Below are 17523 nucleotides of genomic sequence, written 5' to 3' on the forward strand. Positions count from 1 at the left end.
AAGTAATGTGCTTAAAAAACACACAAATTGAGATTGAAAGAAAAATGAAGAGGTCCGCTCAAGATGCGCAGCGCACTCACACGCGTTTCACACTTCCAAACAAAAGCGAACCACCTCTCCTCACAGGCACTCATTGTTGTTGCTGCTGCACCGCGATAAAATCACACAAGAATCCTTACAATCACACAAACCCTTCTTCCCCTGGGTTGGGCTCTGCTGTCGAACGCAGACGATGTGTGTGTGTGTGTGTGTGTGCAGAGGGCCCTTCAGAGGGCATGAAATGGTTCACACTTAGCGGGGCCCTGTGCATTTTCACACGCACACACAATGGTGGTTTTAAGAGTGTTCCATTTGCGGGTTTCTTTTTTCGATTTCATATGGTACAAAAAAGCCGAATTGTTATCCGATGCGGAATGCGTTTGTCCGGTGGTATGGCAAAGTGCTTGACAAACTTGTTCGTTGCTTCGCCTGCTTAATGGTGTATCAATTCAGTTTTCCCCCTTCCACATACACACACACACACACACACACACACACACACACACACACACACACACACACACCATATTATTGTGAAGTGCATTGTTACTGAAGCAAACGTTACTGCGATCGTTCGCAGTGTGTGCCAGCCAGCGCCAACTAAGAAAGATAATCGTTTGCAGAGTGAAATCGATTGGAGCCGCGCGTACGGTGTGTGACATTCCAACCACACACACACACACACACACACACACTAACCCTTTTGGGGACAGTTTCTAATGTTTGTTAACCCAAAACAGGACGAAAAGTCAACGCTGGAAAAGCTGGGCATTTTGGGTAAATATTCCCCACGGGGTTCGGGAGGATTTTTTTGAGCGTGGAAAAGGATTGCACATGACACACCACGAAGGTCCGCAGCGCATTTTCCCAGCGCCATTCCATTGTGCACTGGCTGTCGTCGTCGTCGTCGTTCGAAGTGGACACGAGGCTCAAACAGCTCGAGAGCGAGCGAAGAAAGTGTAACTGAATTTACCGTCCATTCTGAAGCCCGTGCCACAAAACACACAAGGGTGGATTTTGCAGCAGCCGCTCCACACTTCCGGTCCTTCTCGCTGGGGTAAGTGTTTGCCAGAATATGGTCCTGTGTGTGTGTGTTGCAGGCAGGATCTAGGTTTTTTTTTGCCTTAACAGTTAGAATAATGGCAACCATTCTCGCTCGAACGCTCTCTATCTTTCCTGCTTTATATTTCCCAAGATACCACACATGCACACACACACACACTTGGCTTGAGGGGGGGTTTGTGTGGCAGTGACGTTTGCAAAGTGTCTTACACAAAAGGAGAGAGGGACAGTCGTGAGCTGGCAGGACCTTTGCTGGCTACCAGGAAGGAGGGGCACACACAATTGTAAACTCGTCACGTTTGCTCTTGTGTTGTGTGTTGCGCCTTGCTTCCCCTCATGCTTGTTTGCTTATGCATGCACTTGTGTTTCCCTACTGCTACTGCTACTGCTGTAGTGGTGATTGGGAAACTATTCTTAAAAATCCACCAAACCGTGATGTATCTATCCGTCCCGTACGTTTCCTTTTCCCCGGTGTGCAGAGTGGTGTGCTCACGATTCTGGCATTACATTTGCAATTTACGTACACGTATGTGCACAAGAAGCACTGCAGCAGCAGAAGAAAGCAGTACAGGGGTTCGCATCATATTTGTGGGACACTTCCTTGACTCTTTCCTATTGGAAGTGAACTTTATACGATGGAAATTGGACTCTATGGCACCTTTATAGGACAGGCGCCTCGGAAATTCATATTGGGATTTGCCCACAAGGGTGCTATAGAGTCAAATTCCCATTCAGTTCATCAATAGAGTGTCTCACACCTATGAGAACGCCTAGAAAACCCTGTAAAGGACAGTTTGATGGCAGAAAAACACCCCTTAGAAAACGAATAGAAATGCAGAAATGGTACATCTCTATATATTTTTATGCACCTTTTTCCACTCCGCTGCTCTTTGGCGTACTATCGGCGCGTGTGTTTGCTAGAAAATGGCATACAGCAAAAGTGTAAAGTGTATGTGCCACACCTCGGTACAGCTAAAGTGTATGTACATATTAAGAAGGATCTGCTGCTGCTGCTGCTACACAAATGGCCGCACGTTGCTCGTACTGCTCGCTCGGTGGAATGGAATGAATGGGCAGGTTGATTGTTCGCACCCCATTTCCGGATATCATTATGCGCCGTAAACGAACACACGATGCCACTGATTTCGCTATGTCCCAAAGGGATAGAAAAAAAGCAGTAATCCCTCCCGTGCGCATTATTGTTGAGACCCCCGTGAGTCTCTCCATCAACAACCAAAAAAAGGGTCGAGCACGTTTTGTTCTGTTTTGTTTTTGGAAGACGAGCCAAAGATAGTGGCATTGAATCGCGGAGCGTTTGGAAAGCATTATGATAAGTGTATCTCTACACGGTACACCAACAACAACAGCGGTACTTGGCACTCGAGAGGCACTCTTCACGCCAAAAGAATGGAAATGATTACAATAAGAAAAAAAAGGAGGAAGGCATACGCGCGTAGCAGGCAAAACATGATCATCCACGATCAGCTAACACACATCACACGTGTGTCTCTTCAGTGCGAAGACACCACCAGACTGTGTTGTGTATGTTTGGACAGCAAACAAACAGGCGTATCGGACATTACCACTGTACAAATAATAATAATAGGGAAGCGAGCGCGGTCGCTGTTCGAGGCGCGTCTGTTGTGTTGTAATGTTTTCTACATCTCTTCAGCGAAATGTTGAGAAGAGTGGTGCGTGCGTGTTAGCTTGAAGCTAGATTTGCAGCAATCGCTTGCGCCGTTAAGCAGATGGCCATTTTAGGTGGCCAACGAATACACACTCTATCCTCTATCCGCCTCAGCGCCACCGTCGACCACAAGCAGGAGCGTCAAGGGGCACATGCTGTCCCAAACGTTGTGTGTGGTCCCTTTTGCTGTGTGTGGACGAAGAATCGGAGGGGAGGGACGCAACACGTAATAATGCCACCCAAATAGCTCGGACGCGCGCGCTCGCCCCCGGGAAAGCTTGTCCCTTGTTCGAATGCTGCGGTCGGTGCGTGAGTCCGAAGGAGAGGTCGAATTCTTACCGCTGAAGAGGAATCGCCGAGCCGAGCGCGGTCGTTCATCATAAGAGGCAGTAGTGAAAGGGGTGAAAGGGAGGGGCTCTCACTAGAAAAAAAAGAAAAGAACAAGAAAGATACAAGAAAACACACACACACACACCAAACGGCCGAGGTGTTGTGTTGTGGTTGCTGCTTATGTTGCGCGCCTGCTTTGTTGATATTAAATGCGCCTCCTCCTCCTCCTCCTCCTCCTCGCTGAGAGTGCAGGGGGTGTTGTTTTGCAGATAGGTAGGGACAGCTCCCTGACAAGATTTCATCTTTCTCCCACCGATCATCACACAACGGGAAAGGAGCAACATCCTCGCCAGCGCTCGCACACCACACACCATATTGCTTTACGGTCTAACGCGTACGAGCGAAAACAAAAAAAAAAAGCTGTGCGTCGATCAGTGGCCAGTGACCGCAAGGAAAGCTGCGCCGGATCGAGGTTAAGGTTTCGGATGAAACTAAATATTGTCCGCCTGAACCGAGTGGACAGGGTAGTGGTGTGGGGGCGTGTGAACGGTGTTCCACCGGTGCAGAGAGATAGAGAGAAGGCAAGGGCTGTGTGCTGTGTGTCTATCAAAGTGATATCGCTCTGGGCGGTTCGTTGTTGTGCCGCTGAAAATATGCAACCTGATGTGCGAAGACGTTGAAAGGTTTCACACACCGCGGCAGAACCCGCTTCGTTTTATTTTATTTTTTTTGTGCTGAAAAAAAACAAAACTCCCCAAAACTAAAGTGATTGTAGACGGAGTGGCTGTGAGTGAAAACAAGCCATTGTCTGAAGGACCTACTGAAACGAAACGCGGGAGTGTGCCGTTAACCTTAAAGAAGCTCATCTGCTCCTACGATTGGAAAACAAAATCCAATTAGATTTTATGATGCTCTTTTGCGCTCCATAAGCGTGTTCGACGGGGACGGAAAGAAGAGAAAAAGGCCATTTTGGTATGGTTATCAATTTTTAGCTAATTTTTACCGCCTGTCTAGGAGCTCCACAAAACGGCCAACCAGCTGGCTTGATAGAAAACACACACACACACACGTCTATCGCTAGCCGTACCTTTGCGGTGTTAAACCTCTTCTTCTTCCCATCATTCGCATCCACAATTTCTAATCGGAATAATTAGGAGTGATAAGCGTTTGAGTCGGATCCTTCGTCTTGGCGGCGGCATCACCGGCAATCACCCTTTGTAGAAAAATTCCATCCATCCAACATATTTCGAGGCGTATACAGTTGTTAATTAGCAGGCAACACAACAGCCCAGCAGGGGCAGAGGACAGGGCAGGGTCAGGACCGCTTGGAGGAAGACCTCTACAGCAACACCGCGCGCATGTACACTCCCATCGAAGGGGGCACACAGGTTCGCGCAGCATGACAGCGCGGACATGGCAGACAGACGCGGGTGTGCGAGCGCGCGTTCGACGGATAAGCCGCCGCGCTGCTCTCTGCCTTCGGAATAAACATGTTTGACAGCATTATTACACAGACACGAAATTTGATCATCACACGCCAATCATAATTCGCTTCGCACTCACCCCTAAACACGATGCGACACACACACACACACACACACCACAGAGCCAGTTTCTTGTGGTTTCGTTGGTAAAGAGGCTTGGCTGACCGGAGCAAAAGGAGCAGAAAATACCTTTTTTTTGCCTCACACAGCGAAGGGAAGCAGCGAACAGGAGAGTTATGAGCAGCGTGCCTCTAAAAAACCCCTTCGGTGTTCGCTTGCCACCTTTGCGCGAGCACAGACACACACACAACGGGGCGGGAAATACAGGATTATGTGTCTGGTGGCTCCTCCTGGCGATCCGGAACGATCTTCTTTCCACCGGCGCGATCTATTCACGGACAGACGATCTTCGCGTCTCTTCTTGCTGGTACGACGCAACACTACCCCACCGCACACACGCACGCGCACAGGGGTCAGTGCGCGAGCCTAATGAAATGTAAATGGAAACATATAAATTATCCCCTCGTGAGAGGCAGAAGGCTCGGGCGGAACACGAAGACGACCGTTTGTGTGGTGTCGTCCCGAAAATTATTGAGAAACAAAACGTCGCCCGCTATGCGAATGGCGCTGGGCCCAAGTGCCAGTTGCCGGTGTGTGTAGTAGGTCCCCCGTGATGAGATATCTTACTCATTGGAATAATTCAAAAACTGCTGGTCGCTAGGTCGGAGGTTCCCGCGAGGTTCTAGGCAAAAAGCGCGACACCTGAGCCAGCGTGGCTTTCAACAGCAACAAACGGGCGCGCACGCACGCACATTGTGGTTTCGTGGAATTCCTCCCCACCGAAATAAAAAGCTATGCTCACATTTCTATACCAAAACAGTTTTGGGGTAGGAAATATGATATGGATATGGTTAAACTTTCATTCCCAACAAAAAAAAAACCCCAGTGAAGTTCGGCATGGTGAAGGAGGATAGGACGAGGTTCGGGTTTGTCGTCATTTTCCGGCTCGATTATTATATTGTATGTCGCTCTTCCTCTCTACGATATGATTGAGCAATGGAAGCAACATCTTCTTAAGCTGCTTCGCACCATCTTGAGCATAAACAACAATCCTGGGCTGTAGTGGAGGAGGAACCGTTTTGATTATAATTCTACCACGGAAAAGAAACCCAACAAAAACGGTTAAGATTTCAGAGGTCTCTTTTTGTCTACTGCTTCGAAACCTGCAACGAACCACTTCTGCGCTTTTGTGTGTGTGTGTGTGTGCATTAATTTTGAAGATTTCATTCAGTTTGGAGAAGATGGATGCACATTCGGTACAAAGGATGCATGGCAAGGATAGAGAACGAGCGACAACCGTTGTCGTCTTCGTCGTCGTACGAGGGCTTCAGGTTTCAAAAGCCTGTGTTTGTGTTTGTGTGTGTGTGTGTGTGTCTGTCATTGATATCCGCAACAACAGAGAATTGGAATGTGTGTAGATCGTAACGAAGGTCTAAGAAAACGGTTCTTGAGCACGGTGCTGTGCCGGTGTGCAAATTCCACCCCGAAACCGCCACAAGCAAGCAGGATGTGTGTGTGCAGAAGAAGGGAAGGCGAACAAACCACGACCAAAATACACGGCGTCGCTATTGTTCCCCGTGAAACTGGGAGGGAAGGAACTTGAGGCTTTGACATGGATTGTCGTAATATTATGACAGTTTATCCCGCTCTCCGGACACCAAGCATTAGGACGAGCATCAGTGCTTTTGTTTGTGTGAGCGCGCGCGCGCAAGCGCGATCTTGCGCCATACACTTCGATCCTTTTTTTCCCACTGGTCGTTTGTCATTTCCCGCGGACTAAGATTTAACACACGCGCATAGAGAAGATCATGTGATTTTGTTTAAGTTTTTTTTATGTGTGATATCAAATCCCTCCCCATTGAGATGCATCCGGTTGTTGGGTTTGCGGTTGTGCCAGTTGACAGTTGTTGTGACAGCTTCAGATAGAAGGACATTTCCCCTGTTCCTGATCTGTCACTCAGGCAGGCAACTAGCTAAATCAGTTGAAGCCTACTATTGTTCAATTGTCTCTTAAAAACAAACTCGACAGCAAGACACGATCTCAAAATCCCAATCGGCGATGAGTTTGTACACACGTGAACAGTGAACACGTAACAAAAAAAATGAACAAACTTCCTTCAGTTCCACTTTTGGGCAGAAACTAAACGGTACACAGCCCGCTTTTGGGAGGTTCCGCGGTTTTGCATTCCAACGTTCAACACCACCGCCAGCAAGACAAGAAGACGAGCCTGCATTAACAATGATCGATAGGGAAGGGAAGACGTTCGATTACGTTTTCCAATTCATCAAAATTGGACATATTTCTGTTGTTGTTTTTTGGGCAACTAACTTTTTGCGATGATGGCCAGGAACAGAGAGACAGATGAGACTGCCGATGGGTGGAAGCGGTGGAATAACATTAATAATTAAAAGAGAAAACCGAAAACCAGTCCAAACACATGACACATTTTGACATTGTACGTACACGTTTGGACTTTTTTTGCAGACACTTAGGACCGTTTTGGGACGAGAACCGAGAGAAACACCGGGACGCACAGGACACACCGTCATTGCGGGATACGAAGTGCGCTGTTTTGAAATTAAAAATTGATTACTGTAACCCAAAACCTTGCGTTGCATTGCTCAGTCTCTTTTAAAATTCACTCAACACACACACACGCGCGATTGCGTGATTGGCTCAATTCCCAACGGTTTGCGGGATGATGTGTGAGGTGAATTTTTAAATGCTCTTAGCCGCCGCCAGTGAAGGGCGAAACCACCAACAAACGCGCTCCCTTTCTATGCTCTCCCACCGCACTCGGCCAAAAAATATGTCACTTGGAATTATCCAATTTAAAATGATTCAATGTAATCTGACAGAGCGAATTAATTTTGACAAGAGCGATCGAAGAAGGGTGCCCCCCGCAGCCAGTTCGGTCGTTTTGGGAGGAATTTTTGAGGAGTGATTTTGTCGAAGTTAATGAATGAGTGCACAAGAAAGAACCTCTTTTCTTTTCATTTTAAACTTAATTTTAAAAAACATGCAACACACACACACACACTTACCTCCATGTTATGATGATGGTGATGATGATGATGGTGCCGCATAACGAGCGGATGGTGGCCCAAGTGTACGTCCGGGTCTTCGTACGTCACCGAGTGCCCGGTCGGTACACCTGTCGCATCGAGATGGGGCGGACCGCGGGTTGGCGTCTTGCATGGCAGGAAGTTTTGAACTTTTCGTTTGTGTCTGTGGATGAGAAAAGGGACGCGAAAGATCGAATTAATAATACTGTCAAACCAAAAAAACACTCTTCTCTGAGAGTGCCTTCACCAACCGAAGAGATCGAGTTAATTAATGTGCACGACGTGGGCACATGGGTGTACTGTGCGTTCGCATGGAGAGGTTCGAACATCTCCCTTGGGACCGTAGCCCCAAGGCAACCCAAGAAGTCTGCTTTTCAAAATCGACCACAAGAGCCGAGAGAGCATTACTGCATTTAATTTCAACAAAACCCTCCCAAGTAGTATAACCCGCTGAACCGTTTCTTACAAGGCAAATGTCAAACGCAGCCCAACACAACGCGTAAACAGCACATTAATTTCTCCTCAACCCTTCTTAAGCGCGGAAGGGCGACCAAGTGTGGCACTTCAATCTGTGGCGTACGCTCCGTATGGAGAGCCACCATGCCACTACTGCTTGCGAAGAGGGATATAAAGTAGTTTCCTTCGCGTTGAGAGTTTACAAGGAATTGTCGCACCGGGTTGTCGGCGGCAGCAAGCAGCAGCAATTAGAGCTGTAAATTAATTCCACTCACACAAATTCTCCACTCCCGCAGGGGACCGCAACCGCTCGGGGGGGGGTTGAAGTTGTGAACGCGCGACGTGTAAAGATCCTTTTGCCGACCCCCGCCGCTTAGGATGACGACGGTCGTGGAATCGAATTCCTTTCGATGGGTGTCGTCGATGTGCAAGCGATGCAGTCCTGTTTTTTGCTTTGGTTTTGGTGCTGTTGCTGACTTCAGGAGGACTAATTAACATTCTAATTATCATAAGTATGCAGCAGCAGCAGCAGCAGCAGCAGCGAAAGCACGCTAAAATGCGGTTCTTGGTTACTCCAACACTCACTGCCCCCGCTTCTATCATCGCCCCCCTCAGCTACCGCAAAAGAAAAGTGAACTTTTAACGCTTTTCTGCCCCATTAGGCATTCAAGTTTGCTTAATAATGTGCAGCGGGATGGATGGGGTTATGTTTGCTTACTTCAAAGCACTGGCAAACAGGACATCTTCCAAGTGACACCGATGTGTTGTTGTCCACACGTTTCACTCTTGTTGTCCTTCTCGCAGGCAAACCATATGAATGGGAAAATATCGATCGATAACAGGGCAAAGGAGCAAAACGTTAATCTTTCAAAATCCCCTTCTTCTAAGCCAATGCGTCCGTCGTCCCTTGTTCCATGCTCGTTCCAGTGCGTATGGCGAAGGAACAGCGTTGACGGAACGATATAGTGTGGCAGCAGGTTGACGCAACCACCACCACCACTAACCCATCGACATCACACGCATCACTGTCGCTCAATCTCCGCTCCAAGGGCTTCATGCGATCGAACACGGTTCAAGTTAACGAACCAGCCTTCATCTTATTTAACGCTTGACAGAGTATCCTTTTCCCGTGCTCTACTCTCTCTCTCTCTCTCTCTCCCCGATGAATGGCCATGAATGGCAGCGACGTCATCTTTGCGTGGCAGTCATATCGCGTGTGTTTGTGTGTATGGGTGTACGACGTCCTTGCCGAACGTCCTCCTGAAAAGTTGCGCTGGTTGATGGGCAACCGAACGCGGCTCAACAAACCGACAGCCGAGCAAGGACATGCTGACAGCACACCAAAAAAAAAAAAAAAGAAAAAGAAGGCAACACATAAAGTCGGAAAAAGTCACAGAAACACATAAAAAAAACATCAAATCAAATTCATATCACTGCACCCCGCACCGGTTATGAGGTCAGGCGGAGAGCAGCAGCGCTACAGACGCGATTTCGATTTCCCCCGGCGACAGATATGAGGACAGATATCGCGCGTGTCGTGTATTTTGTAACGGACTGAGTGTGTGTGTGTGGAGCGTGCCCCGGAGTGAGATTGATGGATGATTGTGAGTAGCAGCAGGGAAATAAAGTCACCATCAATCCATACCAGTTCCCCACCATTCGGTAGTGTCACTGTGGAGGCACAACATACAGTAGTGGCTCCCATCTGTCGCCCGGGTCGTTGTGAATCGTTCCAAAGCGGACACTAAAACCCCTGTTATTGATTAGCAAGTAGTAGTCGGATCGGGTTGCAGCATCGGTTGAACCTACTCTTGCAGGTGATACTTACTTTTATTGCTACTACCCACTGACCCTGCGATATATATATATATATAGCCGCGCGTCTATTATCCAGAGCTATTGCTGCTAATGAAATGGTGTTACTTTACACAATTCATCGTACGTATCAGAGCTCGCTGCGATGAAGTGCCCGGTTTAGATGAACCCGGTTGAAGTGTGGCGTGTAAATATTTGATTTATCCCTATTACTTACACTTGACGCGTCCTCACGCGTCTTCGGGCGCCCACTGCACGGGAGAGTCTTTGCTTGAGATGTGAAGTGTACGAGAGCGATCGATCGATTAAGGTCAAATGTCAGCAGGTCGAGAACAAGAGCCTATCAGTCTAGTGGCTTTGTCTAGAAACAGCGAACGCTTTGGGGACAAGGATTAGGAGGAACTGTGTGTGTACACAGGCCTCGTCTCGCCGGAAGAGCCTAAACGGATGGAAAAGGTACACTCTTTTGTCCGGCTATTAACACACCGTTGACTTTTGACGCAGGCGACGAAAAGCGACTGTCCAATCGAAATAAATGACACAAACACACCGTCACCGTCACCTTCAACCCCCCAGGACGACAAACTGACGCTGCTAACACACGGGTGGTAGCAAACGGTGCTGCTGCTGGAAGCAAATAAGAACCAACCTTGATTGCAAGATACGCATCTCGTCGTCGTCCTCCGTCGGTTATGGCGCGTTTTTTTGCTCACTTCCTGTCGCACTCGGGCGCGCACAGTAATCTTGCTGTCACTAAAAACTGCCTGCCTGTCTGACCGACCGAAAACTAAAGAAAAGGCTCCACCCGTGTGACGGACCCGTGTTGTCCGGGAAGGTGTCCGCGAGCTGCAACGGATCCGTGAAGGATTTATAGTGCAATTTTCCTGCCCCGGGGGCGCTACCAGTCACGGTGAGCGGAGAGATCTCTCTTGCCAAAGGAGCGCCCGGTGTCCGCGTCCACCTCCAAGAGCCCAAAGCTTTGGTCGGGTCATTTGACATCTTATCACATTCGCTGCTGCTACTGGTGGTGGAAAAACACTTTCCCACCCCGGAGGAACCGAGCAACACACCGGTCGTTGTCGGGGAGAAATTTAATAAAGTTAATTTATCTACCGTGCGACAGGAGGCAAGCTTGAATGTCGGGGATTCGCAGTCGTTTTTACTTCACTTCCGTTGTGCCTTTCCCCGTTTTGCCAGCTCTAGAGCGAGAGAGAGAGATAGAGCGACACTGAGATGCCGAACGGAAGGAAGGTCGGTCCAGGGGTGCGCTACAAGTTTTCTGCCAGAGCTTTTCCCTTCAATCTGATTTTTTCTTTCTCTCTCGAGCGATGATATCACGTTGGGTTTATGTGTGATGACCCAACGGTTCCCGGGTCTGTGGGTGTGTGTGTGTGTCTGTTGGCTTTTATTAAACTCGGCACAAACTTTCCCAATTTTGCCACCTTTTCCATTTGGTCGCTTTTTTCCCTCCCACTGTCCTTCCCACAGATGATGAAAGGGGGAGAAAGGATGCATGCTTTTCCGGCTTTGCTTGCAGTTTCTAGCAGCGGCAGCTCTCGTTCACCTACGGAGCACACTGGTGCCGATGCACCGGCGAGCGAGCTGCTCGAATCTTTTGTGAAGAAACTTGCACAAACTTAGATGTATCGTGTGGCCTTTCCCAACCCAAGGTTAGCGCCCCGGAAGCAAAGGGTCAAAGGACGCTTTCTTTTTGTGCCATCACATTGCCAACTGTACGCCAGGAACCGGTACGGCACCGACCGAAAACTGCCCCCGTTTGCCGTAAAAAGTTAAACTAAAGTCAATTTTCTCCTTGGCTCAGTTACGTCCGGTGTGGTGTAGAGGGACGAGTTGCAGCCCAAAACACAGCGAGAGAGAAAGAGATAGAGCGGAGCAGGAAAGCAACCTTCCGGGTGGGGAGAGGCGAGAGATTCAGTGTTTGCTGTAAGTATTAAACCGACCGGTCCAGTCCACATCCGGCCACCTGAGTGTGGGTGTGTGTTTGGGTGTGAACAACGTCCGGTGCAAATCCGAACTTACCGGCGGGCGTCGTGTACTGTCGTGGCACCAAGTGTAGGGAAGGTGTGTATATCATGGACCGGATTTTCCTTCCAACCAACAAAAAAAGGACCGCCCAAGACAAGAGGAAAACCTCGGGAAACCCGAAATCAATGACAACTATTTCGAGCTGGAAGTTTTTCCACCCCGGGCGGCTTTGATTCCGGATGGGGTGAGAGTGGGAGTGGGGGTGGTTTTTATGGTCGGCGCCAAAACTTTTTGCACCGAACAAACCCGACGACAACACACACACACACATGTATAGCCGCTGTTAGAATTGTGTGTCCTGTGTGAAGGAATTTCCGGATGAAATTTTCATCAACCATGATCCCTTTACCTTCTTTCCTGTTACCGTTGAATGTGTATACAAAAAAAAGAATACACAACCCCCACGCCGCCATCGCTAAACACATCCGGAATCCCTTCCCCCTTCCCGAGAAACCGATATATTGAGACGGATGGAGGGCAAAGAAAAATTGGATGAAATTGGTCGGTAAAAGGTAGGATGATCCATTTTATTTTACGTCAAATCGTAGCATTTTCGGCAGGGAAGGGGGGGGGGGATGGTTGAGGAAAGCCTGAAAACATTCCAGCCACAGCATAAAAGGAATAGAAAGAAAAAATTTCTCCAAAAGAACGCACCACCGAAAGAATTCGCCACCGCGGGCGAGAGGGAGAGGGATATAAATGGCCCGGTGTTAGCTTGCTAATCCTTTAAAGCCGAAACGGATACAGCTTTAATTGTGTGGCGGTTGGGCATTTGGTCGCCATTGGTTGACACATTGAGCAGCGGACAATTTCTTGCCCTGAAACTAGACATTGGCCAGGAGGAGAGGTAGGGTATACACTTCATCACCTTTTTTTTGGTTGTTCAGAGAGTTTTGGGGCTACATCCGGTCAGTTTCCGCTTGGTTTCGCTGGACAGAAAAGGGGATTAGTTGTGTCTGCGCCCTGCCCTTTCCCCACCACATCTCTGAAGTGGGTGGGAAAACTGTGTGCAAACCCTCCCAATTCATTCGCGACAAGGGCCGGCGGCGTTCATTTTTGTAAGGCCCGGTGGGTTGGTTGGTTTCGGGGGGTTTTAATTTCTCGCCAACAAAACTCAACCAAAAGACAAGGGTTGACATGTTTCATGTGCCCGACAGCGCACCCGGGTAACAGCTTGTGCACGACGACGATCACATTTCCACAACACCGGAGAGGCCGGGCCATTCCTTTTCGTTCGGGGGGGGCCACAAAAGCAAACGCCGAAAATGTGTTGCAAAGCGTAGGAGAAACGTCCTTGGGTAAACGAATTTTTACGCAGCCGAAAGTCACGATGAACGCATGAATGCGGGGGCGGGAAAACAATAGAAAGTAAAGGAGTAAAAGGGATAGTGCGCACACAGGAAACCAACTGTCGAGTACTGTAACAAATATTATTCCAAGTTTGCAATTAAGTAAAGCGCTCAGTAAGAAATGAGATGAAAGTAATTTGCATACTGCAACAAGATGTTGCTCCGAACGGGAGGGTTGCTGCTGGCAGAAATTTTGGCGCACCCGCCACCCCCGGCAAAAGCCAAAAGATTCCAGATTTCTCATCCACTAAAAAAACCACAAACACACAGAGGAAGAGGCTACACAACCACAAAGCAGCGGCAGCTCTTTATCTCTTTCGCTCCTTTCGCTTCTTCTCCGGCACGGCAGCTGTCATCTGCATTTGCGTGTCGCAAGTTTTCAACCCGATTTTGCAGGGGGATGCTTTTCCATTACTCTTTGTGTCAGTGTGTGTGTTTGTGTGAAGGCGAGGGGGAAGGTAGGGGCGCCTACAAGATGCACAAACGCCGGCAATGACGGCTGGGCGTATCAAATCCGCATACGAAAATCCGTTTTAACGCAGTCGATTGCAGCTTTCCTTTCGAAAGACACTGGCGCTGCTGCTGCTGCTGCTATGGAAACCACATCACACTTTTATCGTCTGATTTTCACCGAAAATGTGTATGTGTGTGTGTGCAGCAGGCAGGGTTAGAGAGCTAGTAAACACGCAGCCACGGCGGTGATGGTGCTGGAGTCACCCACCGTCACCCGAAAAGGGTTTATCTTCATTAAATGGATTTGAGCTGCTGATACGGTTCTTATACGGAGTGATGGTGGCTTTTCCCCTCCTTCTTTCTTTAGTCTTAATCAACGTGCCATCATTTTCCATCCCTTCCGACTTGGGCAACAGACTGTGTCACACGACGAGCGTGTCATTTCGTTTGCGCCGCGCGGTGTGCTTCGGAGCAAGCCGCAGCAATACGAGCGTGATGACAATTTTCCTACCCATTTCCCAAACCCTGTTAACCCCTGTTTGTCGATGCAAATTTTCAAATCGTGGTGGTGGTGGTTGATTATGGCAAAATACCATATAGTTTTGTGTATATAAAACCATCTGTGCTAACCAAACCGCCGGTGCGTTTGCAGTCAAGTGGGGTGGGGGCGCATCCTGTTAACACGACGCCCAACCGCAAAGAGCGTGCTGAGATTTAATAGCATGGGAAGGCTCATAAAAAAACGGACCGAAACATACGATTTGTTATTGGATTTTCCTAACGTGAAAATAGGGCTCATAAAATTGTTTTGGATTAAATTTACGTACGGCGCGAGGAAAGGATCGCACTGTCGCTGTTTTAATGCTCTTCCCAATAGGTCGAGCAGCTGCTGCTACTGTTGCTGTAAGCAAAAAAAACAGGACCTCAATTCCTTTACAGCGTATACAGCGAAAAAAGAAACGTTAAGGGGAAAGAGAAGACGAAAAAGAGGTTTATTACATCGATAGATTCATAAATTAATCACAACGCGCGCGCGAGCGCGAGAGAGAGATAAGCTCAAGATATACCTTTATCCCATAAATTATGTGTTCCCGGCCCGGGAGAGAGAAGATTGGTGCCCACAAGCATAGATGGACGGCTAACTTGCGTGCAGCAGAAGCAGATAGATGAACAGTCAAACGATCAGGAGGAAGTAAATATATCATGTGGGGAAGTGTGATCGCGAGAGTGAGTGCTACGAACGAAAATGGATGATCATTATTTGAGCGTTTCTTTGACTGTACCTACAGAGATTCGTAACGACGATTACGCGAAGGGAAGTTGCGCAAAATTTATGGAACCAAACCGTCCAAAAACACAACTGCGCTCGATCGAGTTGTCGATGGTTTGAAATTATGTAAATGTCTTCTGCGCTGCGCTTATCAGCCAGCTCGGGGCAGGCTCGAGACAACACCACAGCAACCACTTGTTTTAAGCATTCTGCTGCTGGGCTTCAAAATCGGCCACTTTGGTGATGGAATATTATTATTAGGCAACACGACAGACGCACCACACCGGGAGCGTTTGTGTATATATTTATGGAAATTATCTCGTCCAAAAGGAAATAACAATAAAGCCGCCAGAGCCGGGCAAGCAACAAAACCCCCGTCGTATTTTTAAGTGTGATATCGATCAAAGTGAAGACATTCCCTTTTTTGAAAAGGGGGAAACGCACTCTCTATTAGGAACTTGTTCTTAGTATGGGAAATTTTGTAAGACGGATGTGCGAAATGTTTGTGAGTGTTCCAGTATGTCGCACTACCATCCCTATTGGAGAGTACAAAAAAACGAAGATGCAATCATCGCCCTTCTTTCCATGCCCGTTTATTGCAAAATTCCTGCAGGCCAGCGTCAAAGCATCGGGGTGATGTGTGTCTGTGAGAAAACATAAACAATGAACGTCTGCACCCCAAAACAACGGGTATAAAACGTTAGACGCGGTAACACTCAAATTCCCCTCAAATCCACCGCGTTTGCAACCAAAGTCGGAAGTCGGACGAAACTTCCCCCCACCCCCCAAAACACACGCTCGATGAAATCGCGAACTACTGCTACTGCTGCTGCTGCTGCTGCTCCAAAGTGATACCACGCCAAAAATGGCTATTATGTTTAATTGACCGAAAAGCGAAACACGCCAAACAGCAGCCGGCGGGCGGACGGGCGAAGGCGCAATTGGGAGTGACGACGAACCCGACGAACTGGTTGGTCTGTCTGTAATTTATCTTGTTATCTCTCGGATTTGAGCCACCAGAACAGAGCGGCTGTGGGATGGGGACGGTCACCGCTTCCTGTGTGCAGCGCACACGAAAAAGGCTTCGCAGCAGGCTCCAGCGAGCGAGCGCGCGCGCGCCTGGAAAGCAACACAACAATTCGTAAACAGGCGAACAAATCACCGAAAACCGTCGTTCGTTGAGTTCGCTCCCGCTTTTCCAGCCGTGATATCCACAGCAGCAGCAGCAGAGGTTGGCAGGCAGTTGATAAATCTTCTTCATCACACCACGGAGCAGCGTGAGGAGGAGTTCGTGCGTCTCACGGAAGGAACTACTGTAGAATTTTGATGAGTTACCCAGTGGAGGTACTGAAGCTGGTGAGGAAACTGGCGCAAGATATGAAACCTTTTCCACCCCTCCGACAGTTCAGACAGGAGTGTTACTGTGTTTGTGTGTTTCTGTTGGATAAAGGCATACATTCACATACACACAACATTTTCCATCACATTTAACTCGCCCAATGAGTCGTGGGGTGATTCACGACACAGCGCAGATATGGCTCGCGCAGATAATGCTTGCAAAACCGCGCTGGCAAACATGTTGCTGGCGCTCCAGGCGCCAGCCAAGCCGCCGTTTTCTCCAGCAAGAAGTTGGCAGGTGCAGTGTGTGTCCAAGCGTCTGGACGCGTCGAACCGTATCCGTGTGTCATAAATTCTCCTTCCGCCCGAATGTTCTCTGCTGTCTGAACCCCGGAGCCTTCTCCGCGACAGAAAGAATGCACCGAGAGACATCGGTGCATTAGGATCTGTTTGGTTGGAAATAAAAGTGTCACATTTGGCACACCATAACTGCCGTTGGATGCGATGTTGGATGCTGGAAAAAGCGTTAGCGCCGAGAGCAAAACATCTGTTGAAAATTATGCCCTACAAGAGCTTGGAGATGAAGTAACGAGATGATCTTTAGAGAAGTTGACTGATCCTACACCGATCTGCTATTAAAAACCACCCGAGATCTTCCATGATTCGTCGGGATTGTGATCTGTTTGCGTTCATGGAACGTAGAAAACAAGCTGGAAATTGAAAACAATGCTCTTCCCCAAAAAAAAAAAAAACTACATTCCAACACTTCCTTACGAAGATACAGACACGCGTTTCTTCCGGAAGTTACACAGTGCGGTAAATAAAAAGGCACAGTGTGCACAGTCCCAGGTTCCAAAGGTTCATTCGGTTCAGTTTTAATTACTGATAGTCAGAGTCGGAAAAACGGAATGGTGACAACGGACAGCGGTTCGTTCGCCCGGTTCGTTTCCACTCCATCAAACCCCTTTACAACGGAAGCGAAATGGTTTCTTCCGCCCAGTGCCATGCCAGACTGGTGGAAACTTCCAGCCGTACGAAAATGGAGCAAGGATTCCCGGGAGCAAAAAC

The 17523-nt window shown here is 48.4% G+C and overlaps 1 protein-coding gene across 7 annotated transcripts in view; it reads right to left on the reverse strand.

The window, feature by feature from the left end:
• The window catches only part of LOC120894929 (uncharacterized transmembrane protein DDB_G0289901), a 137449-nt gene that overhangs the window by 5256 nt on the left and 114670 nt on the right, over positions 1–17523 (reverse strand). For 6 of the 7 annotated variants that reach the window (XM_040297828.1, XM_040297827.1, XM_040297826.1 and 3 more), the window contains exon 6: positions 7708–7891. In XM_040297828.1, the coding sequence (XP_040153762.1) occupies positions 7708–7891 (184 nt within the window). Of the gene's footprint in view, positions 1–80; positions 159–7707; positions 7892–17523 lie in introns of those variants that run through there. The other variant, XM_040297829.1, reaches the window with a different exon arrangement.

The sequence above is a fragment of the Anopheles arabiensis genome, chromosome 2 (genome assembly GCF_016920715.1).
Source record: "Anopheles arabiensis isolate DONGOLA chromosome 2, AaraD3, whole genome shotgun sequence".
In the NCBI taxonomy this organism is placed as follows: Eukaryota; Metazoa; Arthropoda; class Insecta; order Diptera; family Culicidae; genus Anopheles; species Anopheles arabiensis.